The following is a 14,961-nucleotide window of genomic DNA, read 5'->3' on the forward strand; positions in this document are numbered from 1 at the left end:
TTAAAATTTTTTATTATTTATATTTTCTTGTTTAAATTCAGGTTGTGTATGCTCATTCTCAGCCAGAACATTGCACAGGTAACATTGTGTCTTTCTCAGGGTGTTAGACCAGGAGACACATGACGCCTGTGCCCTTATTGGTGATGTTAATTTTGATCATCAAGTCAAGGTTTTGCCTGATTTGTCCCTGGCATTTTAATGCTGATAATTATATCAGCTTTGCCCTGTCCTTTTAATCTTGCTTAATGGAAAGTCTTAAAACTTCATGTAGATGATTTGTTTGCTGGAATCTGAAAATACTGATTGATTCAGATTAACTAGTGATAATTTTAATAAGCTCACAGTGGGTTACAGAAATAGACCAAGTAGAACCTAAATTTACTGACTGAAACTACAATAAAGGAAGCATACTCAGTCTGAATTTAAGAAAGATTTCAATCATAAAACTTAAAAACGTTAGCTGTTTCATGTTTGTTAGCCTTATTGAACTGTGATCCAAATATTGCTAAGTTAACAGTATTATTAGTATTACGTTATTTGTACCTTCTCTAGTGATTAGCACGGTTTAACAAGGGAATGTTTACAATCAGGTATGTATTAAACTGGCTCATGGAGTGAAAAGAACACCTCAGCTAGGCCTATCAGAATGATAAATAACCTCTTTTTAGTCTTTTATGATTTAATCTGTCTAAATATGAACTTTACTAACAAAATGTCTAGATATTCTTTTTTTTTTAAGATTTTATTTATTTATTTGACAGAGAGAGATCACAAGTAGGCAGAGAGGCAGGCGGGGGCAGCAGGGGTGGAAGCAGGCTCCCTGCTGAGCAGAGAGCCTGATGGAGGGCTCGATCTCAGGACCCTGAGATCATGACCTGAGCCAAAGGCAGAGGCTTAACCCACTGAACCACCCAGGTGCCCCGTCTAGATATTCTAAAGAACCAGGAAACTTGTGGGTGTCTTTCTGCAGCAATATTAGTGGCTGGCCTTTTTTGTTTGTTTGTTTCAGGTAGACTACAGTAATACCTACAAGACTGCAAAAACCCAGAGCTGTATCCACCTTCTTAGCGAGGCTCACCTGTTAGTGAGGGCTGCCTTGATGGATGCCAATCATTTGGAACCTGGAGAAAAGGCGGAGCTCTTGGAAGCATTTAAAGAAAGCTGCGGGCACCTTGGAGACTGCTACAGCAGGTTGGTGATGCTTCTTGGAAACTTGTTAAAGAAGCCATCTGGAGCTTTGGGTATAGGTGCCAGCTTTCCCATCACTGGTAGCTATCTGATGAATGGGGGAACGATTGAGGGGAAGTGGTTCATTTCTTCATGTATTCCATACACGTTTATTGAGCACATACTGTGTGCCAGGTACTGTGCTAAGCTTAGAGCCATAGAGGTGAACATGACTGTTTCCTGCCTTCAAGGAGTTACAATTTATTAGATGACTAATGACTCTCCAGTTCATGAGTCTCCCTCTGCTTAATTTAGGAACTAAATTTCTTTCAGGTCTTCGGGACCTGCTCATGACCATGAAAATCTCAGAGACGGGCATTGTTACTGGTTTATTGCCTGTTAGCCTTAAAAGAGAGATACTATTTTGGTGGTCTGGGATTTTAATCTTTGTAGTCAGTGCTTTTATGAGTTCAGAAAAGGAGTGGGATGAATAGTGGTTTTTATTTTTGAGAATGGACCTTATAGATTTTTTTGTATATTGTTATTTCAAAGGCTTACTTGACCCATGGGAATGATTATAAATTAATAAAATAGACTTTTCTTTCCTATCAATGCCATTATTTTAGAGCCACATTATAAATCCTAAATTCACTTAATGAGTTATTTTTCTATTTTTATTGTGAGCAGGCAAAAAGAAACTGTGTTAATTAGAATGACTTTACAGAATAAAACTCAGAACTTGTTCCAACGACATATGGCAGTAGAAGAGTATTTTGAGATTTATGTCTTCCGGAAAACATTATCTATTTTATTATCAAATGTGTTAGACATCTAGGCTTTAAAAATGACAAATTTGAGGGTTTTTTTTTTTTTTACTTCCTTCCCTTTAGGCTTGACACCCAGTATTCCCACCTCGCCTTACCATATTATAAGATGTCTGGTTTGTCTATGGCTGAAGTTTTAGCCCGAGCAGACTGGCTACTAGAGGATGGATCACAGAAATACGAGAGGGGACTAATCTTTTACATTAATCATTCACTTTATGAAAACCTGGATGAAGAATTAAGTGAAGTGAATATGGTTTTCTATTTACTTATATCTAACCTTCCTAACTTTTCATTTTAGCCATTTATTTTATGTGATACTGTTTAGAAGTCAGGTTTCAAATGTTCTTCTTTGGGATTATTTTCTCCTTTTCCTAAAAAGGTTATAAAAGTATCCTTTTCTTCATTAATAATCCTAGAATTATAGCTTGGAAAAGAATTTATAATTACCTTCTCCTACTTTCTCATTGTAGAGATGGGGGAATGTGGTTCATTGTGGCTGAGCAACCTGTCCAGTGTGACAGGCACGCATCTCTAGAAGAACGACACACACCTTGGGCCTTGCCCTCCTTCTCATCTGCACCCCTTTGCACAACACAACCCTAGTTCTCCCAAACTCCCAAGTGTCCAAAGCTTCACTTAGGAAATCGTGGCCCAGTGACCTTAAGACATTGTTAAGGCTTGTTTTTAGCCCCTCCTTTGTTTTTAGAAAGAATTGAGTCAAATATCCAAAGCTGAACATTATAAGACCAAATACTTTAAGGTTTGGAGAGAAATGAATTTTTTTTAATAAATTACCTCATTAGGTATATTTTGTACTAAGCTGGAATTTTTAAATGTCTTTTAAGTGTAATTTAATCAAATATTTATTTTCTTCTTTTGAACTCTTATTAAAATTAGAAATGCCAGCCACAACTCTGTACATATTTTCACCACTTTTTCTGCATTGTACCTCAGCAAAGAGATCACTTCAGGTCATCTCAGGTCTCCCACATTATCACCGTGAACTCTGTCTTTTTAAATACAAACAGAATACTTACAATTGTGTCTCATTTGGAAGTTTACATCTTGGTTTTGTATCTCTTTTTTTTTGCTGATTTTGTAGCTCTGTGTTGGTTAACTGACCTTTTATTTCTTATTCATGTTCACTAAAGGAATTAGCAGCAAAAGTGGTCCAGATGTTCCATGTAGCTGAGCCAAAGCAACTGCCCCATATTCTCTGTAGTCCTTCTATGAAGAATATTAACCCTTTAACTGCCATAAGCTATCTAAGCAAGCTGGATACTTCTGGGTTTTCATCGATCTTAGTGACATTGACCAAAGCAGCAATGGCTCTGAAAATGGGAGATCTTGACATGCACAGAAATGAAATGAAAAGCCATCCAGAGGTACAGTGCCCTGCTTGGTATTAACAGCAGGCTGAAACAGGACCTGGTAGCCCTAAGGTGTTTAGTTTTCTTCTGGCTTCTGTCTAGTTCATTTCTTCTTAGTCATAAAGGAGAATAGACCTCATGCTAGAAAAGAAGTGACCCAAAGTGGAGTATGTGGGCTTTGATCTGGTGAATGAAAAAGAAATAAGAGTGATCAGTGGTAGCAATGGGTATCCAAAGACCTCTCAACTTTGCATCAGGTGCTTTCAGAGCACAGTACTTGGTTCTAAAGAATATATAGCGTCTGCCCTGAGCTGACAGTCTGATCTAGCATGAGGGATATGGTATGTCCACTGAAACAGAACAGAGGAGGAAATTAAAAGGTAATGTTAAATGAGCCCCCAGTCCATTCTAAGCCCCTTGTGTATGCTATCTTATTTAATTCTTGCAACAGTGCTCTGAGTTAGATGTGTTATTATACCTATCATACAGATGAGGGAACTAGGACAAAGAGAGAGAAAGGAGTCGTCCAAGACCACATAGCTCGTGAGTGTTCGAGCCAGGGTTTGGAGCAGGCAATATGGCTTTGGATCCTGTGGTTCTAGACTCTTATTTTGTTGCCTGTGGTCAGATGCCCACAGTATGACTTCAGTTTCTAAAACAAGACAGCAGAAGTGCTTTATCATTGTACAAATGACATGTTTCGTTACAATGAAGAGAGCGAGTCAAAATCGAGGTATCCTCTGCTTTGAAGAGTACAATTTTAGAAAGATGAATTTTCTTAAGGTCTAGTCTTTTTATATTCTCAAGGTATATTATTTTTAAACAAGTAGACTTAAATATAAAGCTCTGTACAAAAATAGGATATCCTGATACTTAAATATTAATAACTTCTTCAAAGACAATTAACAGTGATGTCCTTCTTAGAACGAGAACTTTGTAGTTAGAGAAAAAATTGAGATTGAAGTATTAATAGCTCAACCATGAACCTTGAGTGCACTGGCATATATTTTCAAGATGAACGCAATGTACATTTTGACCCTAAATTTTTTGTTTATCTGAAGATGAAGTTGGTATGTGGCTTCATTCTGGAACCCCGGCTATTGATTCAACAGAGAAAGGGACAGATTGTTCCAACCGAGCTTGCAGCACACTTGAAGGACACTCAGCCTGGCCTGCTTGTGGCTTCAGTCCTGGGCTTACAGAAGAACAACAAAATTGGAGTTGAAGAAGCAGATTCCTTCTTTAAGGTTTGTCACTTTTCAAAATGCAGTGGCTCTGGACAGGCTGATAAAACTGGTGCGGGACAGGAAGCAGAATAAGAGACTGTGTTTTCATTTGTTTATTGCAAAAGAAGACTTACACATCACAAATTTATAAAAGTACACATTAAAAGGATGTATCTAGAGAAATCCCATTCATGCAACCTGGAATCTGGTTTCTGTTCAAACATCTCAATCTACTTTGCCATAGCACGAATGCTAATGATAAATTATTAAATGCATGGTCCCCATGATGGAGTGCTACTCAGACTAGCTATAACTTGATCGATACTATATTTATCTGGGCTATGGGGGCTTATTTCACTGTTTTCAAGGTGCTTTGTGGTAAGGACGAAGACATCATTCCTCAGCTCTTGGTAGACCTTTGGGAAGCTCAGCTCTTAGCAAGTCTCCCAGATGTGGTTCTCCAGGAACTCTTTTTCAAGCTCACATCGCAGTACATCTGGAGATTATCCAAGAGGCAGCCCCCTGACACTGTACCACTGCGAACATCAGAGGATCTGGTGAGAGACTAGAATAACATGTTAAATTAAACTTGTACACCACACATTACAGTAGTATACTTTGTGATTTTTAATGGCTTAGAATCAAACCTAATTTATATTACCAAATATCTTATAAGCAGGAATTAAAAATACACTTAAATCTTGTCCACATGCCCTAGGAGGGAGCCCCTATTGGGCTCTGTGCTCAGCAGGGAGGCTGGAGTCCACTTGTCCCTCTCCCTCTGCATGCCCCTTTGCTTGTGCATGTGCTCTCTCTCAAGTAAATAAAATCTTTAAAAAAATAAATAAAAATTTTAAAAAATATGTCAGGAAATACTTAGTGTATCCCCCCGCCCCCATTTTTGGTGCAGTTGTATTCAGTGAGAATCAGCAAGGCTGAGACTTTTCTTCGCATTCCCAGGAAAGTGTATGCCTAACTCTGTGACATGCAGAAGATTAGCAGTTGCTTGTTCTTGGTGGAATAGATGAAGAGAGTCTTGTTTTGTTGTATTTTGCTTATGGTAAATTTCTTTTACATTTTAGATTAATGCCTGCAGTCATTATGGCTTAGTTTATCCTTGGGTTAATGTCTTAATATCATCCGATTCCTTAGTGGATAAAGGTTATACAGAAGACCTTTCAAAATTACAGGTAAATAAGAATGCTTCTTTTTTATGAATATGCATATTACCATATAGTATCAGATTTAAATTTGGTAAAACCTCAGTTGTCCCGTTAATCCAGAGTGTATACTTTTTTGCGGGGAGAAAATCCATAGTTCGGCATACTCAGGAGCTCTGGAGGGCATTCCTGCCTCTGCCTGAAACTGCTGAGAGGAAGGCTGGTGGCTCCCAGAGGCTGGTTTTGTTGCCTGCCGAGAGTGAGTTCACCAGGTCATGGGACTGTCTTGCCTTATTTTCAGAATGTCCTTGGAAACACTTTGTGAAATGGAAGTATGGCAAATGTTTAGCGATTTTTATTGATGGAGTTTATTTTTTGTTTCGTATTCACTCATACATGTTAGACCTCTAGCCCAAGCCCACCACTCTCTGTCTTACAGAAAGTAGGTTAAAGTAGCCTGTTTATCTGACTCCTGAGGAGAACTTAAAAAAAAAAAAAAAGTAAGTGTGATCAGAAAACGTAGATCATCCTGTGAGAATTCTGACCGTGATACTGTTTTTTCCACAAATGAAAAGTAAAGTCCATCTTTGATGTGGTGGACCAAGCTGGGCTAGATATGGATATGATTTTATTTCAGGGAGGCCTGTGGTCCAAGGACCGAATATATCCCCACATTTGCTTTGTTTGGTCTGCCCAGTGTAGTGCCAACATATACAATTGAAATTTCAAATGAAGAATGCTGAGTTTCAAGTTTTTTCTTGAAAGATTAGGCAGAACTGGTAACCTGGGGGCTCTCACTGCCTCTGCAACCTGAGAGTTAGAGCAAACTAGTGGCTCCCCTCCGTGGTCAATGCTCATGTTGTCCTGTCTGCCACGGTTCTTATCTCTGGGTCCTCCTCGTCCAGATATGGTGCCTGGTGTCCATTTCCCTTACATCCAGCTGCCTTCATTCATTTCCATCATCTGTTTTGGCCTCTTTAGACTTTAGAGTTTGTAACCCCTTGATTTACACCAGGAGCTGGTGTAAGTGTGCTTACTGCTTATAGAAACCAAAATGTCAGGTTGGGGATGGGGTCCAGGAAGGAAACTGAAGAGCCCATATTGCTCAGACTCAGCCTTTAGACAGGTCTGAATTGTATATCCAAAGATAGAGTTACTTACATTCATAAAGAATTGCCAGAGAAAATTCTTGTTGGCTCTTATCTCTAGTCCCCTTACAGTACAGAGGCTCCTTAGGACTTAGCCTCTGATACATTCACTAAACAATTATTCCTCAAGCATGTGCTATAAATGTGTTCTGTGGCATTGGATAAGCCAGGCAGGGCCTTGCCCTCCCAGAATATATGTATTAATTACATATTTAAAATCACAATTGTAACTAGTGCTATTAAATCTTACCAATAGAGCTTCAAAGCATATTATAATCACTGCTTGAAAAAGTGTAATTGAGTGATCTTTTAAAATTCATTTTAAAGTATTTAAAAAGAATACATTCTTCTGGGAATCTTTGCTGTTAAAGGATAGAAATGTAGTCAACCTATACTTTAAAAAATTGTTTTCCTAATTTTATCTCTTTCTAGATTATCAGTGGGCTGATTGGTCTTAGTCATTAAGTAAAAAAGAACCATCAAGAAACAAAAAGATCTCATTTGTTTTCACCTAGAGGAATAGGAGGTTCAGAATCACCTGGAGAACCGTTCCAAAATTTTGTGATTTCCCCTCTGCCCCGCATCCCACTGTCACCACACAGATTTGATGAGTGTTTGTCTCTTATCCTCAATCACTGTAATAGTATATTTGTGCAAAACTTAAAAAGCTATCTATAAATCATCTAATGTCAAAAAGCTCCTATCTGGAAAGACACAGTAACTAGTCAATGCCCTGCCTTCTGCTATAATTGTCACAGTCCCCTCCCCCACTTCCTTGCCAACCACCACTCCTGAGATTGTGTAGGTAGAGAAGACAGGGTTTGTGGGTTCCAGCCCTGCAGAGCTGGCTGAGAATGAGGGACCTAGATCACAGAAGGAAACAAAAGTGCATATATTGGGAAAGAAGGTCATTTCCAATACTGAAAACAAAGGGCATTTCCAATACTGAAAACGATACTGCTAAGAAGCAGATGACATTAAGAGTAGTAATAACTGGGGCGCCTGGGTGGCTCAGTGGGTTAAGCCTCTGCCTTTGGCTCAGGTCATGATCTCAGGGTCCTGGGATGGAGTCCCGCATCGGGCTCTCTGCTCAGCAGGGATCCTGCTTCCCCCTCCCCTGCCTGCTGCTCTGCTTTCTTGTGATCTCTCTCTCTGTGTCAAATAAATAAATAAAATCTTTTAAAAAATAAATAAATAAAATAAAAAATAAATAAAAATTTAAAAAAAGAGTAGTAATAACTTTTGGAGCATTTTAAATTCAGTGATATATGTGTTGTCTGGTGTTTCTTATTTTTAAACTTTTTGATGATATGGATAAAACTAAGCAAATGTTCATGGGTAATCAATTTTGTACCAAGCTTTGACTAGCTTCATTTAACCAGGGCTTAGGTTACCCATGCCTTGCTCCTTCCTATCCTGCCCAGTATCCAAGTTAATCAAAAGTTGAAAGTAGAAATAATCGGTGTTTTCTTTCATGTGGGAGATCCCACAAGTGGTCGATTATCATGCTTGTTCTCTTGTTGTCAGGAAATTATTCAGATGAAGATGACTATTGAACTTGCAGGAAGGAAAGGGACCAACCTTATACTCCTAGCCATTCCTTGGTAGATATTTGGAATAAAATAATCACGCTGACTGTAAACAAATAGTTCACATTCCATATCCTCTTGTGCGTCTGAGAAGATGCTGTAGTAAAAAGGATACAGGAAGAAAAAAAGTCAGGATATGACCATCTCATCTTTATCCCAAAGAAAGTGAAAGTAGAGATGTTTTGGTGGTAGTAATATTTATAGTTTAAATGTTTAAAAGTAAAATACTATCAACGTTCTGAATACTCAAATACTGCCTACTCTTTCAGCGTGTGGCAAATAGTACTGATACAAATTATTAGATTATTAACAATTGCTTTAGTTTTATTAAATGTTAAATTTTATTTTTGGTTATATTTGTAGTACATGCCTATTATAGAACATTTGGAAGATACAGGTGTGAAAAAATAAAAAGTGGACTTTGTCCTTCCATCCAGTGAGCTGATTTCTATTTCAAATCTCCGTGATCTTCCAAAGGCATTTCTTTATGTGCATGTAGCTGTGTAGATTTTATAAAGTTGATCCTGCTCTGAATATAATTTTGTATTGATATTTTTTCTCATCATCCTATTATGAGCATTTTCTCATTAACTAGACTTTAAAAATAATTTTGATGGCTATATAATAGTCTACCATATGAATGTACCATAATTTACTTATCCCTTATTTAACATAGATCCTACTTGTTCATTATTACAATTACTACTGAAGTGAAATGAACATAAATCTTTGATCACAATGTTGATTATTTCCTTAGAATAGAGTCCTAAAATAGTCCCATTAGTTTTAATTTACAGTCTATACAAAGCAACTAAAACCATATTAATTTAGAAATGATTGCTTTCTATTAAGCAGATTTTTATTCTTTAAACTAGAGGTGGTTTCAAAATTCTTTAATACTTTAGTCCGCTTAGACTTATAAATGTTGTATTGCATTCATCTTTTTGTTTCCTTTTTCTGTTTGTTTTTTTTTTGTTTTTTTATTTTTTTGTTTGTTTTTTTTGGCAAGGGATGTTGATCTTTTAAAAAAAAAATGTTATACTATATATTGTGCTTTGATTTTTTGGGTGCCTCATTCCATAACATTTCACTTTTCTGTTCATAGTCTCTTATATGTGGTCCTTCATTTGACATAGCTTCCATTATTCCATTCCTGGAGCCACTCTCAGAAGACACTATCGCTGGCCTCAGTGTCCATGTCCTGTGTCAGACGCGTTTGAAAGAGTATGAACAGTGTATAGACACATTGTTAGAAAGATGCCCAGAGGCGATCATTCCATATGCTAATCATGAACTGAAAGAAGAGAATCGGGTACGCTTTTCAGCTATGTCTTTTAGGCTTGATTCCTGATAATCAGAATTGATGATCTTGTTGTCTTATCTGCAAAATGGGGACAAATTATATCAGTCCAACCTTACAGGTCTGGGTGGGTCAAAGGAGCATATATGTTTAATATGTTATGTGCTTTGAGTACCGTTAGAGACTATTAAAATGTATGGTGATTATATGTTATCTCTATTAAAAACCTTTTGTTTGGAAATAAAGTAGGATATTACCTGAAGATTTGGGAAATGATGTATGATGGGAAAACATTATCTGGACTATATGATCTTTAGCTGAGAAATTGGAAGAGTTTAAACTTGAGTACTCTACCCTCCCCTGCCCTCCTATTCCCCTCCTGTCCCTTCCTCCCTCTCTCTCTCCCTCCCTCCCTCCCTTCTGGCCTTCCTTCTTGTCACCTAAAGATAACAGAACATGTCTATGTTTCTTCTTCAGAATATCCAAGTACATACGTACAACATCCATGTCATTAGATTTTCAAGTTACAAACCTGATTTATGTTATAGTTTAAACAGAAGACTGGCTGCTGATATAACTTCTGTTGTAACAAATTTTGGCACCTTAACCAACATGATATATTTTGTCCTGTGCTTTCCTGCACAATCTTATTCTTGTTGGAAGTTTGAATGTAATATGCATCAAATTTAAAATGTGTTCATTTTTTCCTAAGATAGACTTTGTGGTGGAAAAAACTGCTGCCTGAACTTTGTCACAGAATAAAATGTGGCGGAGAGAAAGGTCAGCTTTACCTGTCATCATTAAAAGGTAAAATGATCTTTTTTTGTTTGATTATAAATGAGTCTTAATTTTAGTTTCCATAATTTGCTGAGGTCTTGCTTCCTCTAGTCCTGAGATTCTCAAATGAGGTGAAGAGGGTCTAAGCAGAATCATCTCAAGAGTTTAGTTCAGGATTGATATGCTCTCCCGTCACATTAGATATTCATTTATCTCTTCTCTTCTCAGCCATGGAGCTGATGCTTCTAAGTCAATTTTTTCAAGCACTTAACAAGTTAACATAGTCATAGAAACTCGGAACCTTAGTATTTTAAAAACTTGAATAGCCATTAATACAGTTATATTTTTATTGATGATCTGAGTGCTTAATTTATTTCATATAGGAAATTAAGATTATTATTATTAATTATAATTATAAGCAAGTATTGAGGAATAACAAGGTTCCCAAGGATTTAAAAGTTGAGTATCTAGGGGTACCTGGGTGACTCAGCGGGTTAAAGCCTCTGCCTTTGGCTCAGGTCCTGATCCCAGGGTCCTGGGATCAAGCCCCGCTTCGGGCTCTCTGCTCAGCGGGGAGTCTGCTTCCTCCTCCCTCTCTGATCAGGTGTTGGTGGTATAGTGGTGAGCATAGCTGCCTTCCTCCTCCCTCTCTGCCTGCCTCTCTGCCTATTTGTGGTCTCTCTCTCTCCCTGCCAAATAAATAAATAAAATCTTTTTTTTTAAAAAGTTGAGAATCTATAAATTATGCAGTGTTTTACAGCATAGGCATTGTTTGAATTTGCAAAATTCATAGTCACTTATAAATCATGATAGATATATGGTTATAAATTTCTCTAGTCTTATGTGTTACTGTCACTAGATAATTGTTGGCCTGATGACAAAGGGTGTGGTTATACTGATTTCAGTGTGCATAATCGATTAGGAATGGACAGTTCTGGAATTGTGTTTTCCAGCTGATGTGACTGGTTTTTAAAGTGTTAGGCGGAACCTGTGGCAATTTGAGGGTGTTTTTCTGAAGATGCCTTAAGTAAAGTTGCATGCTTGTGACTGGGAAATTGTGGTGGCTTGATACTACCTTTTTGTCCTACTCATCTCCCTGAGTGAATTTTGGGATTTTGGAAGGTAGAAACGTAAAATATTTGATTGCCTTGTCCCCATTGTGTCACGTTTATCACACAACTTGGAACCAATTATTTGTGTGGGTCACTTTGCATAGCAGCTATCCCACATCTCCGTACCTCAGCAGCATCATTATCTGAAAGGACTTCATCCTTTCCTCATCCACATCCATGTCCCCTCTACCCCTAACCCACCCATAATCATTCCTCCAAATGTTCCATTTTCCTGTATCATCAGAATATATCCATGCGTGTGCATACACATGTGCCTGACTGTATGTGTGTGGCTCATAGGACTAAGTGCTGGGTGTGATTTATGTTTATTAGACTCCAAAGCCCCAAGAGCTGGTATAGCATTTTATTCATTTCTCCTGTTATGCCCTCCTCACCAGCCATATGCCTCTCCACAGGAAGCCTTCTCTATTAATTGATTTGAAGGGAAGACACCTAATAACTTCAGGTCCATTTCCAAGGGAGCGGTAGTGCACTGAGAGGACACCAGGACTAGAGTCTGGAGATCTGGAACTGAGTTCCAGGTCTGCGACGTACGGAGTGACCAGAAGCAGCCCAATGTTTTAGTATCCTGAGACTAATGAGAAGTTCCGTATTGATTCTAGAACAAACATTAGGCAAAGTCGTAAGATGGCAAAGTTGGAGATGGAAGTCAGGAATCTATATAATATATACTTAGGAGCTTGGATTTCTTGTATATCCAATGCAGTGTTTCTCAGCTTTGGCACTATTTACATTTTGGACTGATAATTCTTTTGTGTATGTGCATTTTAGGACGTTTAGCAGCGTTCCTTGCTGCTAAATGCCAGTAGCACTTCTCCAGTATGATAAAAATGCCTTCAGACAGTTTCAGGTGTCCCTGGGGAGCAAAATGATGCTGGTTGAGAACCATTGCACCCATGCAGAGCCATTGAAACTGGAGCTAGTGATTGGCTTGTTTCCAGGAAATACTTGTTACTGTTTTTGTGGTAATGAACTATGCTTATTGCTAAAAATGTTACTACTGTAGTAATTTACAAAAATGAAGTTTAGAAAGTCATTTAAAATCCCATCAGCCAGAAATAACTATTTTCAGCATCTGATAAATATTTTCTAGACACACTGGGGGATTTAAAGTCCTCTACATATTTAAGATATTGACCTTATTCTTGGAGTTATAACCTATATCAGCCCCTCATTGGTTGGCAGAAGAGGAGAATTGGGCAGTGGCAAGATTTTTGTTGGCTCTATAACCTTGATACAGTTCTTTTTATACCTAGGATACTATTTATAGGCTCCACATTTAGGCTAAATAAACTGGTTTGATAGGGAAGTATTGATAATTCATGTTTTTCATATAGGTTTTGTAAACTAGTTAGTAGTCATTGTTTATTAAGTTTCTATTAATATTTTAGATATGCATCATTGTATTTTATTTAATTCTCAAAGGACTCTAGAAGCTAGCAGATGGTACCACCTCATTATAGATGAAGAAACTGGGACTCAGGTTAAGTGACTTTCTTAAAGTCACAGAATCTGTCTGACTCCAGAGTTAGGGATCTTTCCCATTCATCACTGCTGATCTATTCATTAACTTTTTAGTAACAGGGGCTTGTCAGCCCTTTGTGTAAGGGTTGATTTAGGTTGCTGAATATTAGAGAAATGACTTTGGATGGATACGCACACATCTGAGCAGGAGATTTTATATTCTAGTCACTCTGCAGATAGAGTAAGTAGTGGGCTGGTGAGGATCACACAGGGAATGACATGGGTGTTTATCACCAACACTGTTCTGAAAGATCACCCCCTCTCTTCCCAGCAGAGGGCAGCATGTATGGATCAAGAAGCAATGGAATCATAAAATTACATAGTTCTTTTTATAAAAATGTTTCCTAAATCCCTTAGTAACTAAAGATATACACAGGAGTACGTTATTTTACAGTTTTGAAAAAAATGGTCGTGAAGACAGATTTGTGCTTCTTAATAACATGAAAATCTCATAATAGAGAGGAACTAATTTAGGAAAATGCCATCCATCAATTAATAGTATTTCCTTTCCTAGCAATCATTATAAATTAGCTGCAATACAGCCCTAACATTAAAGACAGTATCCACATGATTTTATTTTTCTTTAGAGGCTAATAGAAGTATATTGAAAAAATGATGTAATAATCCAGCAATGAAACAGTAAATCAAAATTGCAGGGAACTAATATAAAATAAACTTAAAAGCATTTTAGAAAGATTAAGAAGTTGTTAAAACCATAAGTAGTCTGTGGATTTTAAAGACCGATCTTTTTTTTCCTTCCTTTTGTGATTATAACATTTTGTTGCCTGACTGAGCTTCTAATTAGTTGAGTGTTAAGAAAATTGGATGAAAGACAGACATGCAGTTCTAACTCAGATACTATGTCCTACCAACAGAAACATTGTCAGTTGCTGCTGTGGAGCTAGAACTACGGGATTTCCTGAATGTCCTCCCAGAAGATGGCACTGCAGCGTTTTTCTTGCCGTATCTTCTTTATTGCAGTAGAAAGAAATCATTGACTTGAAGGTATCATTTGGAAAAATACCACAATGCCATAGAAGACTGACTTTGAAAAAAAAAACAAAAACGGAATATCCAGTAAAAATATAAATAAAGGATTTTCATATCGAATAAGCACATTTATTGCAGATGCTTTCAGGCTGCTTACCCTGTGGTGGTATTATTAGTTTGGTACTTTATGACCTGCATCCATGTAATTGTCCAGAATGTAAATAAAAAGCCACAAAACTTAAGAATTTTTTCGAAGAAGGCATATGTTTTTAAAAGTAGACACTGACTTTTATTCCAAGTAATATCAAATCAGTGTTGTTGGAGAAGTGACAATCTTTTTTACCCCAGAAACATTTGTTAGGTATGTTTGAAAGAATATTTCTTCTTGATTTTTTCCAGATTTCTCAATTAGTTTACTCCTTCTTTCTCTGATTCTTCTTCTTCCTCTTCTTCTTCTTCTTCTTCTTCTTCTTCTTCTTCTTCTTCTTCTTCTTTTTTGAATAATTTTCTTTGAGAAAGAGGTTAATGTTTTCCCACAATAAAAGATTTCAAATTTTACTTTTTTGTTACTTTTAAAACTCATGCTGTGGTTTCTCCCTGAATCAATGAAGTAGAAATTTACAAACTTAAATGTCTTCTTGTATGGCCATTAACGTAATTTGTTGGAGGCATGTTTTTTAGCCAAAGCCTTGTTTCTATTTTTTGTTGATGTGTACTTTAGCTCTTCTAGCTAGAGTATATGTGAAAATG

The 14,961-nt window shown here is 37.3% G+C and overlaps 2 protein-coding genes across 10 annotated transcripts in view; one reads left to right on the top strand and one right to left on the bottom strand.

Moving 5' to 3' along the window:
* The window catches only part of HPS3 (HPS3 biogenesis of lysosomal organelles complex 2 subunit 1), a 37,950-nt gene extending 23,517 nt beyond the window's left edge, over nucleotides 1–14,433 (top strand). The window contains exons 9-17 of one of the 8 annotated variants that reach the window (XR_004382061.1): nucleotides 1,010–1,191; nucleotides 2,058–2,238; nucleotides 3,146–3,379; nucleotides 4,426–4,611; nucleotides 4,959–5,147; nucleotides 5,673–5,780; nucleotides 9,593–9,799; nucleotides 10,500–10,594; nucleotides 14,097–14,433. Coding sequence is in view for 3 of the 8 variants with exons in the window: in XM_032852453.1 (XP_032708344.1) it covers nucleotides 1,010–1,191; nucleotides 2,058–2,238; nucleotides 3,146–3,379; nucleotides 4,426–4,611; nucleotides 4,959–5,147; nucleotides 5,673–5,780; nucleotides 9,593–9,799; nucleotides 10,504–10,594; nucleotides 14,097–14,224 (1,506 nt within the window). In the remaining 5 variants the exon portion in view is untranslated. Of the gene's footprint in view, nucleotides 1–1,009; nucleotides 1,192–2,057; nucleotides 2,239–3,145; nucleotides 3,380–4,425; nucleotides 4,612–4,958; nucleotides 5,148–5,672; nucleotides 5,781–9,592; nucleotides 9,800–10,499; nucleotides 10,595–14,096 lie in introns of those variants that run through there. The other 7 variants (XM_032852453.1, XR_004382064.1, XR_004382063.1 and 4 more) reach the window with 7 other exon arrangements.
* CP (ceruloplasmin) overlaps nucleotides 4,688–14,961 on the bottom strand; it is a 57,389-nt gene continuing 47,115 nt past the window's right edge. Inside the window, exons 19-20 of one of the 2 annotated variants that reach the window (XM_032852450.1) lie at nucleotides 8,480–8,584; nucleotides 4,688–5,155 (exon numbers count right to left, since the gene is read on the bottom strand). In XM_032852450.1, coding sequence (XP_032708341.1) covers nucleotides 8,481–8,584 — 104 coding nt within the window. In that variant the 3' untranslated portion in view covers nucleotides 4,688–5,155; nucleotide 8,480. Of the gene's footprint in view, nucleotides 5,156–8,479; nucleotides 8,585–14,686; nucleotides 14,942–14,961 lie in introns of those variants that run through there. The other variant, XM_032852451.1, reaches the window with a different exon arrangement.

Source organism: Lontra canadensis, unplaced genomic scaffold (assembly GCF_010015895.1).
Source record: "Lontra canadensis isolate GAN:19392208 unplaced genomic scaffold, GSC_riverotter_1.0 scaffold6, whole genome shotgun sequence".
NCBI classification, from domain to species: Eukaryota; Metazoa; Chordata; class Mammalia; order Carnivora; family Mustelidae; genus Lontra; species Lontra canadensis.